Source organism: Podarcis liolepis (genome assembly GCF_965112155.1).
Source record: "Podarcis liolepis genome assembly, chromosome: 3".
Classification (NCBI taxonomy): domain Eukaryota; kingdom Metazoa; phylum Chordata; class Lepidosauria; order Squamata; family Lacertidae; genus Podarcis; species Podarcis liolepis.
This window is the reverse complement of record NC_139557.1, coordinates 113,196,113-113,219,453: the sequence shown is the minus strand read 5'-3', so window position 1 is coordinate 113,219,453 and position 23,341 is coordinate 113,196,113. Positions and strand designations below refer to the sequence as shown.

At 45.5% G+C, this 23,341-nt stretch overlaps 1 protein-coding gene across 3 annotated transcripts in view; it reads left to right on the top strand.

Annotated features, from left to right (window-relative positions):
• Positions 1 to 3,481: 3,481 nt before the first annotated feature.
• The window catches only part of EFEMP1 (EGF containing fibulin extracellular matrix protein 1), a 142,802-nt gene continuing 122,942 nt past the window's right edge, over positions 3,482 to 23,341 (top strand). Inside the window, exons 1-3 of one of the 3 annotated variants that reach the window (XM_083494641.1) lie at positions 3,482 to 3,732; positions 14,353 to 14,442; positions 15,165 to 15,252. In XM_083494641.1, the coding sequence (XP_083350767.1) occupies positions 15,169 to 15,252 (84 nt within the window). In that variant the 5' untranslated portion in view covers positions 3,482 to 3,732; positions 14,353 to 14,442; positions 15,165 to 15,168. The remainder of the gene's footprint in view (positions 3,733 to 14,352; positions 14,443 to 15,164; positions 15,253 to 23,341) is intronic. The other 2 variants (XM_083494642.1, XR_014523576.1) reach the window with 2 other exon arrangements.

The window sequence follows — 23,341 nt, the reverse complement described above, 5'->3', positions numbered from 1 at the left end:
GATCATGCCCTCCACATTCTGCTCTGCTCACCTAATCAATTGCTACAGCATTTTATTCCTTACCAGATTGATTGATTGATTGATTGATTGATTGATTGCCATTTGTACCCAAACCCAAACCTTTTGCAAGTTTTACAAGTGTCCATTGAACGCTCTCTACTGATCTTCTACTGACTTGACCCTTGCAGTCAAGAACCTGATGTTGAAAGACAGGGTGGAGATGTCATATGGTGCAAATCCAGATTTGTTTTCTTTATTTTGCAATTTGTACTTCTTCTTTCTTGGAAAGGGGTAGGTGCTAGGCTACTGAAATGGTTCAGTTCCAGACCATTTTCTAGAAGGTTAGGTCTATTTCAGCAGGTAAGTTTGTGGCGCTTTCAAGACTCGGCACATGGCGTGTGACACAAGTGTTAAAGCTTATTTTATTTATTTCATAAAGTTTATATACAGCTTTTGCACATGCAGTTTAAAGACAGAATGTGTTTAGTTTGTGGCATAAGCTTTAAAGATAATGCCAGGAGTGCCAACTTGGCCCTGCGACTGCGGGTGCCCGGGCTGTGGGTGCCATGGCCCTGGCACTGAAATTTGTGGGTGCCTGGCTCCTTCATGGGGAATTCTGTGGGTGCTTGGCACTGGCAGAGGAAGAGGAGTGTGAGGGGAACGCACCGCCCCTGGCAGCGCGATCCAGGTGGGGTGCCATCACGGCTGCTCCCCCGCCCGCGCTGAGCACCACGCCCCCAGGACGCGCATCACGCCCCTGTGGGTGGTGCGCCATGCCCCCAGGATGCATGCCAGGCCCGACCCCACTTGCTCTCCGCCACTGGTGCTCCCAGGGAGTTGGCACTTGTGGCTGATGCCATGGTCAGTTAGACACAAAGTCGTACAGTGGTACCTCGGGTTACATACACTTCAGGTTACATACGCTTCAGGTTACAGACTCCGCTAACCCAAAAATAGTACCTCGGGTTAAGAACTTTGCTTCAGGATAAGAACGGAAATTGCGTGGCGGCAGCGGGAGGCCCCATTAGCTAAAGTGGTGCTTCAGGTTAAGAACAGTTTCAGGTTAAGAACGGACCTCCAGAACGAATTAAGTACTCAACCCGAGGTACCACTGTATTTGAAAAGTTTCCATGTCTGTTAAATGCCAGAAATTTTACAGGGAAGGGGAAAAACAGGGAGGGCATAACCAATCTTTTTAGATTAAGCATGTTCCACTGAATGCAAAACTAGACTGCCAAGAACTGTTTTGGGCTTCCAATTTCCAGTCCAAGAATCTGTTGAAACTCAAAAGATGCTAGGGGGAAATGCATTTTATTTACAGTGGTACCTTGGGTTACAGACGCTTCAGGTTACAGACTCTGCTAACCCAGAAATAGTACCTTGGGTTAAGAACTTTGCTTCAGGATGAGAACAGAAATTGCATGGCAGCAGCGGGAGACCCCATTAGCTAAAGTGGTATCTCAGGTTAAAGTGGTGTCTTCAGGTTAAGAACGGACCTCCAGAACGAATTAAGTTCTTAACCTGAGGTACCACTGTATTTGCTGAAGCAATCGAACAGCAATACAGCTCTGCAACTGACTCACAACTTACGGAGACTGAACAAGATTGACGACAAAATATAACACCTACACCCGGAGAGCGGCACTGGTTGCTGATTTGCTATCCAGCCAAGTTGAAGATGAGACTATAAAGCCCTTAAAAAACTCAGGACCAGTTTAGCTGCGAGATCGCCTTACCCCTGTATATGCCTACTTGACCTCTTCAAGGGCCAGAACTGCCATTGTTGCATGTGCCGCATAATACCCATTCCGCATGTGTAAGAAAGCAATCTTTTACTGTGGCAGCACCTACAGTTTGGAACTCCCTGCCACAGTGCCAGGTTACCAAACAGGCAGAGTACCCACTGGTCAATGGGCCCCACTCCTTTTAGGGGCCCTGAGACAATAGATCGAAGTAATACTGCATAATAAAATTGGTTTGTTACAATTGTTGGTTGGTGAAATCAAAAACATATTGGGAGATCATTTGCAAAGGAGCCCCTGAGGTTTCAGCTGCCTAGCGGTCTCCACAGGGTCCTGAGACCTGCGGGAATAGGGAGGTATACAAACTGCAATAATAATAATAATAATAATAATAATAATAATAATAATAATAATAATAATAATAATTGTTATGTGCTGTGCTGAAGTTCTCACCCTGGTCCAGCAGGGGGATACTGTAGATAGTTTTCACTCAGGTCCACATATGCAAATAAGGATTTGAAAGTGACATTCAGTGATTGGATAGTTACAGAAAGTGGTTACTGTTACGTTGTAGTGGAGCTCTATATAAGCAGGCTGGCTGAACCCTTCAGTTCAGTTCTGTTCTGGCCTGTGAATAAACAAGAGCTGTTTGAAGAATCACTGTGTTGTCTGATATGTTCACCAACAACAACAACAACAACAACAACAACAACAACAACAATTAATCCAGCACTGCCCTCTCAATGGAAACCAGGCAGGTGCCTTCACTGCATTCTTTTGGCACCTGCTAACATTTTGGTTTAGACAAGCTTACCTAGACACGTAGAACATCCATGAATATTTCCTCCTTTATGGAGGATTTAACTTTTTCAGTGCATGCAGTAGTTGTTTTCACTGTGTTATGTACTGAGCTGAATAGGATCCAAACTGCAGCAGTCTGATTGGTCCTAGAACAATAGGATCCAAAACACAGCAGTCTGATTGGTCCTAGAACAATAGGATTCGGAATGCAGCAGTCTGATTGGTCCTAGAACAATGCAGCAGTATGATTGGTTGGCAGGAACCACCCAATCCTGCTCCAGAAAGAAGTGAATCCACAACCTGATTGGCTTACAGTAGAATTCCGGAATTAGCCAATCATGTGCTGCCCATTGTGTAAATAATGTATATAAAGCAGATACTGTGAGGGGACTTTCATTCATTCCTCCTCACCACTATGAGCTGAATAAAGAGCATGAAATCACTTTGCGACTCTGAGTATATTTCACACTGGTAATTTTATTGCCCAATCTAAACCGCTTTGAGTTTCCTTGCAGTCGCTTTTACAATCAAGCGATGTATACATTTTGTGAAACAGAGATAAGAAGCTTGTGCCTCGCTCATAAATGTGCCCGGTCTTTTAAGGTGCCACAAACTCTCTGCTGCGTTTCGGGGGCGCGGGTTGGACTAGATGACCCTCGGTGTCCCTTCCAACTCTACAGTTCTGTGATTCTATCAAACAGACCACGGCAGGGCTACCTTTCTGGAACGCGCCCTGAAAAGGAACCCCTTTACTGAGCAGCGCCTTCCATTGAAAGAAGGAAGCGCAAAACAAAATATGAAACATGAAAATAATAAATTCTGGGTTTGCACCGCGCGACCTCTCCTCCGCCCTGTGTTTCGACATCAGGCTCTTCTCAACAAGGGTCGAGTCAGCGGAAGATCGGTAGGGGGCGTCCAATGGATGCAAACAGTAGCCGGGAAGTTTGTCAAAGATCTTTGCTAAGGGAGGCGGTGCGGGGAACACGCTCCATCTGCGAACGGAGCGCAGCGAAGGCGCAGGCTTAACCTGCCGTTGGGGAGAGAGCTTCCATCAGCTCTCTCCAACTCCTCTCTCTGCAAACTTGGGCGTCTTGCAGCCTAGCTCGCTTCGGGAAGGGAGTCGACCCTCTTCCCTCCTCACCTAAGCTGCGGTCTTCAAGAGGGGCATCGCGTTCTTGCGGCTGTGCAGGTAAGGCGCGCCCGGATTCGGATTCAGATTCGGATTCCGATGGCACGCAGCGGCGGCGGGAGAGAGAGAGGGAGAGAGAGGTGATTCCTCGCTTGGTTAGGTGGGCAGGTTCTTGCAAAGGAAAGTTTCTGGCGCACCGAGATTTGCGGGTGCAAATGGATCAATGCAAGGATTTTCCGTGCGCCGAAGTGGATGCAGTTTGCAAATCTTGCAAGCGGAATGTAGGGGATTTTTCCCCCCACCTTGGGGTGGTTTGTGGGTCGTGTCTCCCACTCAGTCCGATTAGACTCACTGGAAAACTTGAGCGACTTCAGGGGGTTGTTTTCAGCGCCTAGGACTTGGTGGGGTACCACCCTCAGCTGGGAAGGTTTTCTAGTCCAGGGGGGATAAGAATGTTAGGGTTGGTGTGGGGAGACAAGCAATCGTTGCTTGCTTCTACATATATTAAATTTATATCCTGCCCTTCCTCCCTAAGGAGCCCAGGAGGTAACATGAGATTATAGAAAGAGGGAGAAGCGATTGGGAAGGAGGGAGGTAGTGTTCTGAACTCCTTGTCTGGCTGTGCAAACCTAAGGAATATCAACTCAGAAGGAAACTCCACTGCCTGTTTAATTAAAGACTTCCTCTCCTATGTTGGCTGCCCTGTTGGAGCGGAAACCTTTAACTGAACAGGCAGTGGGAACTCTGTGGTCCTTAAACACCATTTTGGGGAGTTAACTCTCCTTGAATTCCACAGGGCTTCAGTTTCTGAAACGCAAATATGTTTAGGGTCCAGTCTGCTTGGGGTAGGAGACAGAGGCGGTTTTAGGGTAGCGCGACCGGTTTGGCCACACTGCAGGGGGCGCCACAACGATGCTGTAGAACGGAGAGCGAGAGAGGCTTTGAATTTGAGAGCCCCAAGTCCACCACTTCAATCAATCAGAATAGTGAGAGGTGACTAGGCAATGCCATACCAAAAATAATAATGTCCAAAAGTGAAGGGCAACCTGGAACTTTATTCTCCAGGGCGAGGGGAGGTTTCTGGACTTAATGAAGGATACCTTTCTTAAAATAAGGGGGCTGGCTGGTTGTTGAGAGCCAGAGTGGTGCAGGGGTCAGGGTGTTGGGCTGGATATTGGGGAGACACTTGTTCAAAGGCCCACTCAGCCAGGAAACTCGCAGGGTAACCTTGGACCAGTCACGCCCTCCCAGCCCATCCTACCTCTCAAGGCTGTTGTGAGGATAAAATGGGGGGAAGGGAAGAACGGCGTATGCCACCTTCAGCTCCTTGGAGGGAAAGTGGCATGTGGATGTGGTAATAAAATAAAGAAAATCAGTAAAGCCAGAGAGTTGGTTAGAGCATGGTGCTGTTATACGCTGAGGTTGCAGGTTCGATCCCTGTACAGGATGACTGCATATTCCTGCATTGCAGGGGATTGATTCTAAGATTTAATGCATTTCTTTCTGTGCCCATACATTCCACACACACAGACACCAGTTCTTGATGAAGTAGGTAAAATAATAAGCTGCAAGGACTTGGTGGTTTTGCAGCCACATTACCCTGAGGCAGACCATTCCAGCTGGCAGCAGTTGGGGGTAGCGGGGTGTTCCCACAGCCTCCGTACCTGCTTTAAATTTTTAGAGATGGGGGAGGAAAGCGGGGGAGGAAATATGGGGGACCTAGATAGGTAGGGTGTTGTGTTATGTGAGAGAAAGGGGGGAAGGTGTAAGAGAAAGGGTGTGTAGAGAACGGATACTGTATCAATGGGGTTCGTCCTCGCATGTGTTTGAATGGAGGCACGGGACGTTTGAGTGAGAATGAATGGATGGTGTATGAATGGGGTGAATGGGTGGGGGTGAGAAAGAGAGTGGGGTGTGTCCTGCAAAAATAGCTGCTAGTTGCTACATCAGAGATGGCGAACCTGTAGCCCTCCAGATCTCGCTGGACTACAACTCCCATGATCCCTCACCACAGGCTTTGCTGGCTGGGGCTGATGGGAGCTGGGGTCCAGCAACATCTGGAGGGCCACAGATTCCACTCACACCCCACTGCATCCCTGTCTGAGATGCGCCAACAAAACGGATGCCACTTTGCCTGACATTCTCACAAACTTTTGGACCAATCTGATATTCATCCTCAAGCATAGGACGTTAAGCACTGGCATTATTCCGCATGCTGAATTTAGGCTGCTGTAAGCCAGGGGGTGGTGCTGTGGGTTAAACCACAGAGTCTAGGACTTGCCAATCAGAGGGTCGGCGGTTCGTATCCCCATGACGGGGTGAGCTCCCGTTGCTCGGTCCCTGCTCCTGCCAACTTAGCAGTTTGAAAGCACGTCCAAGTGCAAGTAGATAAATAGGTACCCCTCCAGCGGGAAGGTAAACATCATTTCTGTGAACTGCTCTGGTTCGCCAGAAGTGGCTTAGTCATGCTGGCCACATAACCCGGAAGCTGTACACCGGCTCCCTCGGCCAATAAAGTGAGATGAGTGCTGCAACCCCAGAGTCGGCCATGACTGGACCTAATGGTCAGGGGTCCCTTTACCTTTTTAAGCCTGCCAATCCTAGCTGATTGCACTTTGCATCCAGGTCACCGACTGACCTAGAAATTAACCACTTGCCATTTTGCTTGTGGCAAGTAAGAAATTTTTCCAGGTGACCAAGCAGGAATATTTCTGTAAAATGGAAGAGAAAATGTTCCTCTCTGCATTCCTTTTTAAGGCTGCTGATATGCTGCAAATGGTGTGTGTGTGTAGCGAACAGGCAGGTAAAATGTTTCTAACTTTGGTGGATTTATTGGCAAGACTGCCCTAAATATATTCCACTACTAAAGGGGGGGGTGGGGAATAAATGCTGGTTGCTTCCTGCAAGACCACAAGCCCTGAACCTGTGGAGCCTTTTCTGTAGATGGCACTGAAGGGGCCTGAATATATTGTGCTGGAACCAGAAGATGTATTGCCTAAGAGAAGATACTTGATAATGAGTCTGAATACTCTAGTTGTAGAATACTCTAGAACTGGAATGGGGCTGAAATAAGAAACATGTCCACTGGATTTTGTACACCTTGATCTGATCCAGTAAAAGAATTCTCAACCTCTTGCGTTTTGTGGAAACAGGAAGCGTAGCAGAAGGCACCTCTGGCAACCTTCACAGAATTATTCTTACAATATATATAGCAGAATTTGAAGGGGTGCACCCAAAGCATCGTTCTGGCAGTGCAAGGGTGTTCTGACCCACCGTTCTGGGGTTCCCCCAACCTTCTGGAGCAGATTTGGAGAGGGCCTGGACCACACACACAGGAGGAGGAGGAGGGCTGGAAAAAGGTCTGTTGCACAAGTGCAAATCCTTGTGCAGACAGGATGAGTGAACTGGATACTGCCCAAAGCTCTTCACATACCTCATTGTGAAAAGTCCTTACAACACCCCTGTAATGTAGGCCAGTATTATTGTTGTTGTTTCTTCCTTTGAACACTTAAAGAGCCAGTGTGGTTAAGAGCAGCAGACTCGTAATCTGGTGAACCGGGTTCGCTTCCCTGCTCCTCCACATGCAGCTGCTGGGTGACCTTGGGCCAGCCTCACCCACCTCACAGAGTGTTTGTTATGGGGGAGGAAGGGAAAAGGAGAATGTTAGCTGCTTTGAGACTCTTTAGGATAGTGATAAAGCAGGATATCAAATCCAAACTCTTCTTCTTCTTCTTCTTAAAGTATAGAGAAAATAAAATATTGGGGAGCAACTCCCCTACATATTCTCACAAGAAAGGGGAAAGTGTTCTTTCCCAAGATAATTGCTCCCTTTGCTTCTGTCCAAGGTCGAAGATCATAGAATCATAGAATCATAGAGTTGGAAGAGACCACAAGGGCCATCGAGTCCAACCCCCTGCCAAGCAGGAGATGGAAGATGGAAGAAAGCAAAAATTACCACATGCTAGTGTGGCAGTTCAGGGTTTTAGAGATGCAGGACAATGTGGGTGTGAACCAGCTGCAGATGCTGCAGTACAGAGATGTATTATGCATTATGTTTTCAATGTGTGATCATAGAATCATAGAATTGTAGAGTTGGAAGGGACCACGAGGGTCATCTTTTCCACCCCCTGTGATGCAGGAATATTTTGTCCAACGTGGGGCTCAGACCCAGAATCCTGAGATTAAGAGTCTCATGCTCTACTGACTGAGCTATCCCAGCCTACAAGTTGTGTCTATTGCAGGTGAGATTTGAACAGGGGACTTCTTGTTCCTCGCAGGTCACTCTTCTCCACAATACAAAACCAGTGCTTTATTTCTTATTTCTTTTTTTTAAATAAAATTTTATTCACTTCCTTCTGTCATTTACATACATCTCATATCAATAACATACATATTACAACTCTTCACCCCTTCCCTTCTGGGCTTCCGTCAGCTTCCATTTCTGATTTGTTACCCGGAAGCTGTACGCCGGCTCCCTCGGCCGATAAAGCGAGATGAGCGCCGCAACCCCAGAGTCGGCCACGACTGGACATAATGGTCAGGGGTCCCTTGACCTTACTACATACTGCTGCTTCTTAAAATCCACTATATCATTTCTTCATTATTTTAAATGCTCTCTGTTAATAAAGATGTGAGTGTTTATTTAAATCCTGCCGTCAAGTCGATGTTCTTTCTTTGTTTCTGCAAATATATTATAAAAGATCCCCACTCTTTTTCAAAGTCACTGTTGTCCTTTTCTCGTAGTCCATCCATCAGTTTTGCCAGTTCTGTGTAATTCATCAATTTCTCTTGCCATTGTTCTTTTGTTGGAATTTCTCCAGTCTTCCAGTTTTGTGCTATCAGACCAGAGCTTTATTTCTAAGCACAAAACTCTCCCACCTTCTTATGCTTTCTATTTGAGTTACTTTTCATTTATTAAACTTACAAGTTGATTGTCACATCTTCAAGCAACTTACATACAGTTGATAGACTGATAGATACACACGCACATACATAATACCGTATGCTTTTCACATGTGCACCATCATCATTTAGTGCAAACAGCACCAGGAGTTGATATGGCACATGTGTTGGACATTGATGCTCAAAGGTTTTGTGTCAAGACTCCCACCATTGCAGGCTCAACACTTTTTAAATGGGACGTCCTCTGCACATGAGGTCAAGAGATAAGAGTGGAATTCATGTTTGTGTGGATGACCTTGTTCAGTGGTCACAGCTGAAGCGAGTCATGAGGTTCGGTTGAATGCAAAGTGGGTTCAATGGTTCATATCATTACATTGGTAAAGAGGGGCAGGTGCTGTCCTGTGTATTTCAGGAAGTTGGAGAGTTCAGGTGATGCCTAGGTTCTGTGGTACGGAGGCTGGATTTCTTGTGTCGCTTTTTAGAGCACTTTCACACATTACGCAGAGGCTGACCTGGGTTTGCCACCTCGTGTACACTCAAAATACCTCAGGGGTGTTATCATATGGCATCCTTAGGCAACTGCTGAGGCTGCAAAGCCCGTTTTGAAAGCGACTGGGAGTCACCATGTTCATCTCCCACAATGCCCCAGAAAGATGCAACATCAGGGGTGAAATATACTCGGAGTCAAGAGTGGATTTCATGCTCTTTATTCAGCTCATAGTGGTGAGGAGGAATGGAAGTTCGTCCAGAATGTCTGCTTTATATACATTATTTACACAATGGGCCCCACGTGATTGGCTAATTCTGGGATTCACCTGTAGGCCAATCAGGTTGCGGATTCACTTCCACCTGGAGCTGGATTGGGTGGCTCCTGCGGACCAATCAGACTGCTGCATTCTGGACCCTATTGTTCTAGGACCAATCCAACTGCTGCATTCTGAATCCTATTGTTCTAGGACCAATCAGACTGCTGCCTTTTGGATCCTATTCAACTCAGGACATAACATGGGGCATTATGGGAAATTAACATGGCGGCTCCCACCCACCCACTCAGCACAGCACTGCTGCCACTGCCTCAAGTCCCAAAGTCGGTGGGCCCCTCCCCAAAATGAGACATCTTGCCCAGCTTCCCCTTAAACCTGGAGCCAGCTTAGTTGCTATAAATGTAATATCTGGCCCATAATGAGGGTCTGTTCCTGATCCTTGCAGGTGGTTACATAGCAAAAGGCCAATTCTGCCATCAGCCTCTTTCTTGCCAAGACCAGGCAGCCTCTCATTCCTTTTCTGATGGGAAAATCCTATGTGGTCGCTGATGGCTGTTTAGAGAAGATTATAGGGTAGCTTCCTACACTTCCTATATATTGCATCTGTGGTTGGCCACTCTGGAAAGCGGACGAGAGAGGCCCAGGTACCTCTGCTTCTCTCTCTCCCTCTGTTCCCACCACCATTGGGCTCAGGAGCAACTTAGGTTGGGAAATGTGGACCAGCACATTGCTCGAGGGGAGGGAGTGCAAATTCAATAGTGACATATAAGAACATGGAGGTCTGCCTTGTATTGAGTGAGAACACAGTTCCCTCTAGATCAGAATAGCCTACTGGCAATTGTGGCGATCTCACAGGGTCCCCGGACGTTTCACCGCCTTTTGATCCCTGTGCCACCACTTTATTTCTTGCTGCCACCACCCAGGCCCTACCTGGTACAATACTGAGTCCAGTCAAGGTTAAAACCACAGAGCCTAGGACTTGCCGATCAGAAGGTCGGCGGTTCAAATCCCCACGACGGGGTGAGTTCTCATTGCCCGGTCCTTTCTCCTGCCAACCTAGCAGTTTGAAAGCACGTCAAAGTGCAAGTAGATAAATAGGTACCACTCCAGCGGGAAGGTAAACAACGTTTCCGTGCGCTGCTCTGGTTCACCAGAAGCTGTACGCCGGCTCCCTCGGCCATTAAAGCAAGATGAGCGCCGCAACCCCAGAGTCGGTCACGACTAGACCTAATGGTCAGGGGTCCCTTTACCTTTACCTTTAACAAGCGCGTGGTTTCATAAACGGTATCAGTCAATTACAATCAGGGGGTGCCTATACAGACCTATACCTTCTGCTACCTGCTCTCACTCACTAAACCACCTCTCAGATATTTACTTGTCTTCCTAGCCCCTAACTGTTCCTGACTCAGCTTTTTTCGCTACACTAACTCAACCTACCCACAGACTCTATCCCAGTTCACTCCAACCAACCTCCCAACGAACTCCTCCCAGAGCTGGTTTTATAGTCCCTCTGACTCCACCCCCCTGGGTTCTGATTGGGTAACCTGTTTAACTATTTCACCTCCAGCACTCTCATATGTTAACGTCACAGCAATATTGGCAGTGGCTCCCCAAGGTTTCAGAGAGAGGGGACATTTCCGTCCCACCTGGAGAAATGCAGACCCTCCAAGTGTCCCTATTTCCCAGGGGCATCCGTGATTTAGAGAAGCCATCCGGAATGTCCCACTTTCTCCTTAGGATGTCCCTATTTTCATTGGAGAAATGATGGAGGGTATGGAGTTATCCGACCCACCCGAACCGCCTGAAGGCAATCCTGTGTACGGAAGTTTTTTTTAATGTTTAATTATGTTTTTTTATATATGTCAGAAGCTGCCCAAAGTGGCTGCAGCAACCCCTTAAGATGTGTGGGGTATAAATAGTAAAATTATCATTATGGAATGTGATGTCCCTATTTGCACTGGAGAAATGTTGGAGGGTATGAAAGTGGGGAATAGAATCTGGGATCTTGAGCATTTTAGGGGAGGAGAGGGGGGCCGGGTGTAGCAGCTTTTGAGAATACCACATGGTAACGTTGGACCTGGCCTTAAGAGTACATTGAGCAGGAAGAGAATTTGCTTACAGTCTTACAGATACAAAGGTTCTTTAAGGTTTTTCTTTCAGGTGGACTCAGATGGCGATGCTAAAGACTGAGATTCTTATGTGGTGGCCAGATTACTGGATGTTCTCATTTTACGTTTCCTTGCTGCCGTTTTATTTCTGTAAAATGCCCCTCCCCGCAAACAAAAATTCAAAAACGGAACCAACCTCTGAAATAACATGATACAATAATCTTTATTGTCATTGTCCCATACAGAACAATGAAATTGGAAAGAAAAAAAAAAATCTACATAAGACATTCAAAACCAACAAGCCTGCTATCCCAGCTATCCCAACCTGGTTAGCCCCCTAAAAACTCTGATACCCCATTTTTACAATACAATATACTCACATAAGGGACGTGGGTAGCGCTGTGGGTTAAACCACAGAGCCTAGGACTTGCCGATCAGAAGGTTGGTGATTCGAATCCCCGCAACAGGGTGAGCTGCCGTTGCTCGGTCCCTGCTCCTGCCAACCTAGAAATTCAAAAGCACGTCAAAGTGCAAGTAGATAAATAGGTACCGCTCCGGCGGGAAGGTAAACGACATTTCCATGCACTGCTCTGGGGTTCGCCAGAAGCGGCTTAGTCATGCTGGCCACATGACCCGGAAGCTATACGCTGGCTCCCTCGGCCAATAAAGCAAGATGAGCGCCGCAACCCCAGAGTCGGCCACGACTGGACCTAATGGTCAGGGGTCCCTTTACCTTTTATACTCCCATAGAGTGTGAATAGTCTCCCATAGAGACTAATGTGAAACCAACAGCAAGTCAATTTAAGGCCAGCAATAACAATCAGTATTAAGCACCAGCGCGGATTAAAACGAAGCCATCTAATCAGCCTGAATTGGCTTTTAAGAATCAAAAAGTTGTTTCGCAAAGCATAGAGAGCAGTTGAAGCCTTGCATAGCTGTTCCATAAAGTGGGGCTGTCTAGTTGTATATAGGCCCTTGTTCCACACATACCCCCCAGCAGTGGGCAGGAGCTGATTTCTCCATCGTGCTGTCATTTGCAACGGCCAGTTGACACAGGTCCAGGTGGAAGGGCAGTTATCCAGGAGAGGCGAAACCCACACACTTAGCCCTGCCAATGTGGTTGCTTTGTTTACAAGACATGAGCTTGTATCATAGGGAAGCAGTTCCCATGCTTCTGTGTTGAGTTAGGTGGGACAAGGCGGTTCCTTCCGTAGGATGTGTTCACCCTGAGGCATCCCATAGAATCATAGAATTTTAGCGCTGGAAGGGACCACAAGGGTCATCTAGTCCAACCCCTGCAATGCAAGAATCTTTTGCCCAATGTGGGGCTGGAACCTTGAAATTAAGAGTCTCGTGCTCTATGGACAGTACTATCCATCACAAGGGGATTGTTGTTGTTTAGTCGTTTAGTCGTGTCCGACTCTTCATGACCCCATGGACCAGAGCACGCCAGGCACTCCTGTCTTCCACTGCCTCCCGCAGTTTGGTCAAACTCATGCTGGTAGCTTCAAGAACACTGTCCAAACATCTCGTCCTCTGTCGTCCCCTTCTCCTTGTGCCCTCGACCTTTCCCAACAACAGGGTCTTTTCCAGGGAGTCTTCTCTTCTCATGAGGTGCCCAAAGTACTGGAGCCTCAGCTTCAGGATCTGTCCTTCCAGTGAGCACTCAGGGCTGATTTCCTTCAGAATGGATAGGTTTGATCTTCTTGCAGTCCACGGGACTCTCAAGAGTCTCCTCCAACACCATAATTCAAAAGCATCAATTCTTCGGCGATCAGCCTTCTTTATGGTCCAGCTCTCACTTACATACATCACTACTGGGAAAATCATAGCTTTAACTATACGGACGTTTGTTGGCAACGTGATGTCTCTGCTTTTTAAGATGCTGTCTAGGTTTGTCATTGCTTTCCTCCCAAGAAGCAGGCATCTTTTAATTTCGTGACTGCTGTCACCATCTGCAGTGATCATGGAGCCCAGAAAACTAAAATCTCACACTGCCTCCATTTCTTCCCCTTCTATTTGCCAGGAAGTGATGGGCCCAGTGGCCATGCTCTTCGTGGGGATCACAAGGGGATATTCCCCCCCCCCAAAAAAAAACCCTTATTTGCTTGTGCTTCTTGAAACATCCCTCAGCTCACACTACCCTAATTATCTTCCCCTATTCCTTTTCTCGAGAGAGGAAAGCAGTTTGATGACACTAATAATATTCAAAGCCTTCTTGTGCATTGAAAGAATTCAAGTCCGTGTTCCCTGCTGGTTGACCTTTGATGCTATATTAGCATAAATGCATTGTGCTGTACCATGCAAGGATAGGGGGGGGGGGAATCCTCAGCCAATCGGGAACCCCTCCCTCCTTGGGATCTGTATGCTTGCAACATCCCTTTCAATTCAATATCTGGAAGCCATGGGATCCCCACCCTTCTCCCTGACACCCTAGTTTTCTATGTGCAGGGAAATTGATTTGGTACAATCGATGAATCAACTCAGCAGAGCTGGCAAATGCAGTCAGTAGTGCAAATCGCTGGGGCTGAGAGGTGATTGCTGCCTCTTGCTGTGGGCTAAGGGTGTTAAGAGTAAGATAAAGGGTTGCAAAGAAGCTATCCCAGAGATTGGCTGGCCATTGCTGTCTGCTGAACTGGGCCTGCTTTTAAACACTAACACAGTACGGACCTATGCATGTTTATTTGGAAGTAAGTCCTTGGTTGTGGTCAGTGGAGATGTAAAATGTACGTGAGCTTGCAGCCTCGCTGGGACAAAAACATGGGAACCTTTCGAACTGACCTGAGCAATTTGGACGATGAAGTTTAAACAGAAAAGAATCTGTCTCTGGAGAACAGCGGCTTTTACATTAGGCACAATTCACAGTTATTATAATACCGTCTGTCTTGTTGCCTTCCCCTCCTCAGTTCCAGAAAGGTACAAGCTTGGAGCATCACTAAACTACAAGCAACACTCTCCTGTTTGTCTCAGGGCTCAGTTCTGCCCTCTCTCATCAGGTAATTTCCCCATCTTCTCTCCTAGGGTACAGTTACAGATCTTTGTCGCTCTGTGAAGCATTTCTGGGGGGTTTTTTAGTTTTAAATTCCAAAAATACAAAGTTAAGGTAAATCATTCCCATCTCAGGTACATTTGTTTGGCCACTGAAGAGGACTTTATGCTGAAACGTGTCCAACCAGTTGCTCTAAGAGGCTCTCACCTTTAACTCACACTTGGCCTATAAGCTGAACACAGGAGTGCATTCTTAATATTTCTCTGTAGTGTGCATCTCATCTTACAGAATATTAAAAAAAAATGTTTAAGTGGGCATAACCTATAATCAAGTGTTTTACCTTACCTTTTCGAAATTTTATTCTGCGGAAGAGAGCAGTTCTTCCATATTTGTGTGTGGTTTTATGCCTGGTTTAAAAGAACACATATAAGAAAACAAAGTTGAATTATAAAACGTTCAAAGTTCTGTTCCCAAAATTTTTATTCACATTTAGGTCACCCAGCAATTATGGGGCCTACTTTTAGGTGTCGTTCAGTGAACTAATTCACTGTTAAGCTGAACTAGTCCAAGCATTGCTCTGAAGTGGTACATCCCAGAGACAGGTTTGATCCTGCACTGAAACCCAGGCATCTGCTAGGCCTCCTTTCTCAGTTTCTTGCTATCAGGAGTGCCTGCCTGTCATCTACCTGTGGTGTTGTTGTTTTTAAACTGGGTTTCCTTTCTTTTAAGATCCATGATGGCGCTGTTCGCTGTCCTCGCTGCACTGATGCTCGCTACAGTTCATGGACAGGAAGGGGACGAAACCATCACATACACGGTAAAGTTGAGGGGAGGGAATGTTGTCTACTACAGGACTTTCAAAGCAATCCTACAGAAGTTAATAGCACCAGAATCTGTCTGGGGGCCAAACTACACATGAGGTTAAAAGTTAATGGACCCTCATATTACAGGGATGGGGAACATAGCTGTCAAGTGTCCCTTATTTGGCGGGACAGTCCCTTATCCCAGCGCCATGTCCCGCTGCTGTCCCTTATTGATGAGTCTTCATTTGGCTGCTGGCTGGGCTTTCTGCCTTTGGCTTGGAGGGGCTCAGAAGCTAAACATACCTGTGCCCAGAAAATCCCTTATTTTGGCTGCTGATTCCTTATTTTCGAGGCTGCTGGTCCCTTATTTTCAAATCTGTAAGTTGACAGCTATGATGGGGAACCTGTGGCCTTGCAGGTGTTGATGGACCACAACTCCCATTATCCCTTGCTATTGGCCATGCTGGGTGGTGCTGATGGGAGTCGGAGTGCAATATTTATTTATTTATCTATTTATTTATTCAATTTATATACCGCCCTATACTCGGAGGTCTCAGGGCGGTTCACAGTAGAATCTGGAGGGTGCCTTCTTGGGTGTTCCTGGTTTAGATGTTCTTCAACTGTCAAAGCACACCTGCTTTCTCCCTTTTCTTGGAACTCCAGCACAGAACATTATTCATAGTACCATTCCCAGCTCCTCTTCCTTCAAATCCTTCCTCAGAACCCACCTCACTCGCACCACAGCAGATGTCAACTGGTCTGTATAACCTAGTAAGGCCTATTTTTTTTATTGGCAATGGTTCCACAGGGTCTTCCCCATCAACAGTTACCCAATCCCAGTGCGTTTTTGTGTGAAAAAGGTGTTGAAGTTAGTTAGTTAGCTAGTTAGTTAGTTAGTTGCAGTCACAGTGCCACCACCACCCCAGGCAGTGGCTAAATTTAAGATGTGATTAATAAATTCAAGCAGATTAGATTAGAAATGGCCACAACTTTATTGACTGCAGATATAGGTGGATTTTTGGCTCAGGTGTATATACCCGTTCCAAGACAAAAAAAGAATAGCAATTATTTAATTTTTAAAAGGTAAGGGAACTCAGTTCCCGAGTTCCTGCTGAAAAAGACCTCTGCCCAATCCTCTTTTAAATTTGAGGTGACCCTGCGATCTTCCATAATCATGCATGAAGCCTTTTGCTGAACACCTTAGCCTCTTCCCCCAGCCTACTGCACGAATATTCAGTCTCACATTTATCGTTTGTTGCTTTTGCCTCTTTCCTCCTGAGATATCTTGAGACCGGGATGGGGAAGCTGTGGGTCTCTGGATACTGCCGGACTCCAACTCCCATCAGCCCCAGCTAGCATTGCCCATGGCCGGGTGTGATGGGAAATGAAGTCTTGACAACCTCAGAAAGGCCACCGGTCTCTCATCCCCATATTGAGAACGACCTCCTTCTCCATGGAACTGCCCGCGCGTCGACATCAGTTGTCAATAGTACCGGGTTAAGACCGACATGTTCTGACTCAGTGCAAGTCAGCTTCCTGTGTTCCTGATTTTGCTGATCGTCCACAACGGAGCAATCACACTGAAGTTAATGGGATTTCTTGAGGATAAGTCATCTGTGAAGTGCTCCCCATTGGGTTGTTAACTGGGCGTGATTTTTCGTTGTGCATTAAACGGGCATTGGGGAGATTCAGTAAGTTTTGCTGTTTTTTCCTCTGGGGCTCAGAGAGGCCTTTTTATAGCTACAGTAACTCCAGTTGCCTCAGCCCGAGGATGCTGTCATTCCTTTGGAGAGCTGGGGTTGTAATGCAATTAGCTGCCCTCTTGCCCCCTTGTTACACTCGAGGCCCGTTCCCTTCCAGCTCACTGCTAGATTTGGCAGACTTCTAGCATCACCTGTGAATAAATGGAAGGGGGGAGAGTTAGTTTCTGCCTCCGATTTAAGCTCCTTGAGTAACAAAGCTACTCAAAACAACCCACCGCAGCCCAGCGTGTTGAGCAACAAGGGCGTCAACATGCTGAGACAGATTCTTAGCTGGAGCAAACGCCGTGAGTGCCTACCAAGTTACGGCAGGGGTGGATTTGGCTCGCCATGACAAGCTGATTTATTAACTCGAGGGTTTCTCTCGCTCGCTCGCTCCCTGCCATCAGTACTACTATGAAAACACTGTGCTTAGTATGGCAGACGTGATAGGGTTGCCGGATTTTGAAGAGCAAAAAAGAGGGCACATTTGCCGACTTCTACTTTTAACTATGGATCACTGTGACAATTCTACCCATGAAAAAGAGGTCGAGTCCTGGAAAAAGAGGACATATGGCAACCCTGAGGTAGATTAGATAGACGATAGATGATAGATAGATAGATAGATAGATAGATAGATAGATAGATGATAGATAGATAGATAGATAGATAGATAGATAGATAGATAGATAGATAGATATAGATGATAGATAGATAGATAGATAGATAGATAGATAGATAGATAGATAGATAGATGATAGATAGATAGATCCCAGTCAAGCTTGCAAAAATCTATCATTTGCCCGATAACAAATGTTGGAAATGTAAAGAAACAGAAGGTACATTCTTTCACCTTTGGTGGATGTGCCCAAAGATTAAGGCTTTCTGGGAAATGATATATAATGAACTGAAAAAGGTATTTAAATATACCTTCCTGAAGAAACCAGAGGCCTTTCTCTTGGGCATTGTCGGCCAATTGGTGCCAAAGAAGGACAGAACTTTTTTATGTATGCCACAACAGCAGCAAGAATACTCATTGCAAAGTATTGGAAGACACAAGATTTAACCACTCTGGAAGAATAGCAGATGAAGGTGATCGACTACATGGAATTGGCAGAAATGACTGGCAGAATCCGAGACCAGGGAGAAGAGTTGGTGAAAGAAGACTGGAAGAAATTTAAAGACTATTTACAGAAATATTGTAAAATTAATGAATGTTAGAAGGATGTTGGATAGAAACTAAGGGGTTTCCAGCTGTAATGCTTTAGGAGATACGGAAAAAAAGGTTTATAAATGGGTAAAAGCTTAATGGCAAGGATTTGCTGAACTAACAAATTGAAGTGGAATACAAAGAAGGGAGGTATGAGGAGGTCTGGGGAAATAAGCGTAAGGAAGATATGTTATGGAAAATTATTTGTTTTTTAACTGTTTTTATGTTGTATTTTGTTTCTTTTTATTTTTTATTTTTTTCATTGTTATATTTTTAAAAACTTTAATAAATATCTTTTGGGGGGGAGATAGATAGATAGATAGATAGACAGACAGACAGACAGACAGCATTGATACCCCAAAAGGTCTTCCTTCTCCCTTAACAACAGCATTGTATTCCAGTACAAAAACCAAGCCTGGGTCTGTCTCAGCGTCTCAGCCTTCATCCTGCTCTCAGCTGAGCTCACATACAACTCCTCTGGCTATTTCACTTAGCTGCAGCGCAGGTCATTTTTTTTAAGGATGCTCTTTATGATGCTAAACTCTCTGTTTCCTAGTCAAAGGGACTGATTTAGGTGCTTAAGTGACAAGCTTTGGCCATTATCTTACAATTGCCTAGTTAGCAAAGGATTGTTCCATCATCTTTTAACTCTACCGGGGACAGGACCCCAAGGATGAGGAAGGGAGGCATTGTGCAGACTGACACACACACCCCAACCTGCAACAGTATCTGTGTGCATCTCTCTCTCTTTCATCAGTTAAACCTGATGATGAAGACTGTCAGTTATTTAGCTAAAATGCTACATTTTGAGAAACCAGAAGGGTACTGCTTGATTTTTCGCTTTCGATGTCAAGATGTCTTAAGCCAGCCATTGTTTTCTGCAACTTACCTGTTGATTGACAATATGGCTTCAGAGACTGCAAATCTTCCATTTGAATGTTCCAACGAGGTCCATGATCTCTCCTTGGACATTTCTGTCCCTTTGCACATTCAGTAATAGTAAGTTGGGTCAAACGTTGGTTAGACTTGTGCTCCCCAATGTGCTGATTTTGTACTTGCAGTCAGAAGCTTCCTACTCAAGCTAGCGGGATGCAGATGGCACTGTGGGTTAAACCACAGAGCCTAGGACTTGCCGATCAGAAGGTCGGAGGTTCGAATCCCCGTGAGGGGAGAGCACGTCAAAGTGCAAGTAGATAAATAGGTACCACTCCGGCAGGAAGGTAAACGACATTTCCATGCGCTGCTCTGGTTCGCCAGAAGCAGCTTAGTCATGCTGGCCACATGACCCGGAAGCTGTACGCCGTCTCCCTCGGCCAATAAAGCAAGATGAGCGCCACAACCCCAGAGTTGACCACGACTGGACCTAATGGTCCCTTTACCTTTTTACTCAAGCTAGAGAATGATTTTAATTGGGCGGTGCAGGTATGGCCTCAGCAGTCCCTCCAGTGAGGTGACATGCGGGGAAAGGCAGTGCTTTATTTTCCTGTGGAAAATGCTTTTGTTTCATAAGTTCACTGCAACAATGAATGGATGGGGATTGCAAATAAAATGTTGCGCAAGCTTGGCAGTGGGAACTTTTCAAGTTTCGTTCACTGAACACAAATTAAAGAACATACTAAGTTAGATTCCCCTCTAGGGCATCAGAACATTTTTTCCAATTTGCAAACTGATTTCCCTCCCACCCACCCTAGTGTTATCCTAACTCAGGAGTGTTGAATGGTTTCTTTAAATGTAAAGGTTCATCATTGTTCCACTCCATGTGTATGTCTTTAAGGGGCCAGAGCAAGGGCCAGAGCAAGATAACGAGACCCAGCTTTACAGCTGTGTAACATAGCAGGTGCTGCTGAGTTGTATTTGATTAAGGTGTGTCAGCATCTGGGTAGAGTATATAAGGAGCAGCACCTAGCTCTCCCATTACCCTGGGGGATGGGTTGGTGGTTGGGTCTGGTTTGGTTTGTTAATATATTTAGTGTTAATGGAGTTTTTGTTTTTCTTATTAAAACCTTCTTTAAGTTATTTTTGAGTCCTTTCTTTTTAATGCATGATCTCCCCAGCAAGCTCTCTGCAGCGTCACTATACTGCAAAAAAGCCAACATCTTTGGTTATGGGCCCAGCTGCTGAGTGGATGACTGCATATTTTTGGACTCTGAGAAAGGTTTGAAAACTCCTTCTCCTGTTAGCGTAGTTTTTGTGGGTCTGGAAGAGTTCCAGAATGGTTGACCGGGTTCCTGAAGCTGAGAAGGCTCTGGTCTTCCCACAGCTAACAGATGAGAACTATAGTTTATGGTCTTTTCGGGTGGAGGCGCTTTTGACCTCTAGAGAAGTATGGACCTATGTAACTGATGACCCTCCTGACCCTGTAACTAATGCTTGGTCGAAAGGAGATGCAAAAGCCAGGGCGATAATTAATTTGGCAGTCAGCGACCAGCAAGTAGTCTATATAAGAAATAAGAAAACTGCCAAAGAAATGTGGGACAGTCTTGCAGCAGTGCATGTTAGAAAAGAGTCAGCGTCTGCATTGACATTTTTCAAGCAGTTGTACCAGACGAAGTTGCAGCCTGGTGGTGATTTGGCAGCACACTTGAGACGTCTGGAGGCAATACGCGGCGAGTTAATTCGAAGGGACATGGAGGTACCTGATATTCAGTATGTTTTTATCATCCTTTGTTCCCTTAATGAGGACTTTGATGGTATAGCTAGCCAGATATCTGCCGTTCCACCAGCACAATTAACTGTGGAAGGGGTAACGGCAAGATTAATGGGCGAGTTGGATAGAAGGGAGGCTTGTGCCATAAGCACTCCTGTTTCCAGAAAGAATGAGGAACGCCATATGCAAACCTGTGGTGATACAACTGCATTTAAAGCTGCAACGCGTTGTTGGTTCTGCAATAAGCAAGGACATTTTGCAAGGGACTGCAGATCCAAAAGAAAGCAAAGTACTCCCAAGCCTGTTTCTGTTCGTCAATCACGGTCGTCAGCCCAGCAGCCAGCATCGTATAGTAGAGACAGAAACGAGCCGCGAGCTTTTCACGCTCGGACTAAAGATCGTAAAAGAATTAAAGATGCCAAGTGGAAGTCTTTTGTTATCGACTCAGGAGCATCGCAGCACGTTTGCAATGATCGAAGCTTGTTTATTTCTTTCGAAGAGGAAATTGGTAATGTACATTTAGCCAATTCACAAGTCCTGCAGTCGCTTGGCAGGGGTACTGTTAAACTTGACTCTTTAAACATTACAATAGCGAACTGCATTTACTGCCCGTCAATGGACAATTTATTATCAGTAAGGTGCTTTGCCCGTCAAGGCATAACTGTGCGTTTCTTAAAGTCAATGTGTGAGTTTTTCGAGGGGAACAAACGTCTATTGTATGCCCGGGAATCTGATGGTTTATATAGACTGTATTTTCGAACCTACTCACAATCGCCTATAAATTGCACAGTAGCACAGTCAAGCCAGGGGTTGAGGAATGTAAGGCCACATTCTGGGTGTGTCCACATGGCGCACAGAATTCTGGGACACCTGAATTTTGCTGATGTAATTAAGACAAAGAATATTGTCAATGGCCTCAACTTAAAACCATGTAAATTCTTTATGCAGTGTCTATCCTGTTGCAAGAATAAGATTAAGGTTGCACGCAAGGGTAGGTGCTCAGATAGGAAAGTAACTGAGCCATTTGAGCGTGTACATTGTGATTTAGTTGGGCCACTCCCACCATCATTAGGAGGTTCAAAGTACTGGCTTACCCTGATAGACCAGTATAGTAGATATTGTTGGACTTATGCAATAGCTGAGAAGTCCCAAGCATTTGAGAAGTACAAGGTTTTTTGCAACTGGGTAAAAACGCATTTTAACAAACCTATTAAGAACCTGTTTTCTGACTGGGGTGGGGAATTTGTTTCTGAAGATTTTGAGAAATTCCTGGAAGCGCAGGGGACTACTCATGAGTTATCTTGCCCCCGAAGTCCCTGGCAAAATGGGCTTGTTGAAGTTGTGCAGCGTGACCTGCAGGCAGGGGTTAAAACTTATCTGCACGATGCTAATCTGCCCAAAGACTTTTGGGCTGAAGCGCTCCATGCCTTTTGTTATGTTAGAAATCGCAGTTATCATTCTGGTTTAGATGTCACCCCCTATGAGAAGCTGTTTAAAAAACGCCCTAATCTGAAATACCTACGTATTTGGGGTTCAGATGTAATTATGCATTATCCTGCTAAGCAGAAATTGGGTGAACGTAGTGTTCAGGGAAAATTAATGGGCTACCAGCAGGGGGCATACAGAATTTACATACCAGCAACTGGCAAATTTCATATTACCAGAAGCATGATACAAACTGTAAATTGGAATGGGGTTGCTGTTTTCCAAGATACTGATGGTATAAATGATACTGAGGAAGAAGAGGAAGAAGCAGCAGCAGCAGCAGCAGGAGAAAATGGTGCTTCTGAATTAATGGGGAAAGACAAAAAGCCTGTTGAATCTGATAATTTGTTTGACTTAAAGTCACAGGCACCTGAGGGGAGGTTAGATTCTCTTGAGTTTTCTGACCGTGAGCTTAGCCTACAGGCACCTCTTCAGTCTGACAATGATTATTTACAACCCGAAACTAGTAGTTCACTTAGTCCCATTAAGTCTGAGGAGTCTGACTCTCCTTCCGGACTGAGACGTTCAGATAGAAAGAGGCAGAAGCCACAACGTTTCGCAGATGAACATTTTAATACTGTGTATGCCAATAAGGCGGTTTTTGAGCCAAAAAGCTACAGTGATGTTCAGAATTTACCTATGCACCAAGCTGTAAGTTGGTATAAAGCTATGAACTCTGAGATAGCTTCTTTAAAAGAGCATAACACTTGGTCTCTTGTACCACAAACCCCAGATATGAGACTTATTGATTCAAAATGGGTTTATAGAGTTAAAATGAATGACAAAAATGAAGTTGTAAGGTACAAGGCAAGACTAGTTGCTAGGGGCTTTCAACAAATTCCAGGCGAAGATTATGATTTGTGTTATTCACCAAGTGTAAAATATGAAGCAGTTAAGCTTTTGTTAAAAGATGCATCACAATGTAGAAAAGCCCACTACACAATGTTTCTCTGCTCTTAAGAGAGTGGTAATGTACCTTAAACATACCAAACATTATAGGTTGCAGTTTACAAGAAGCACTT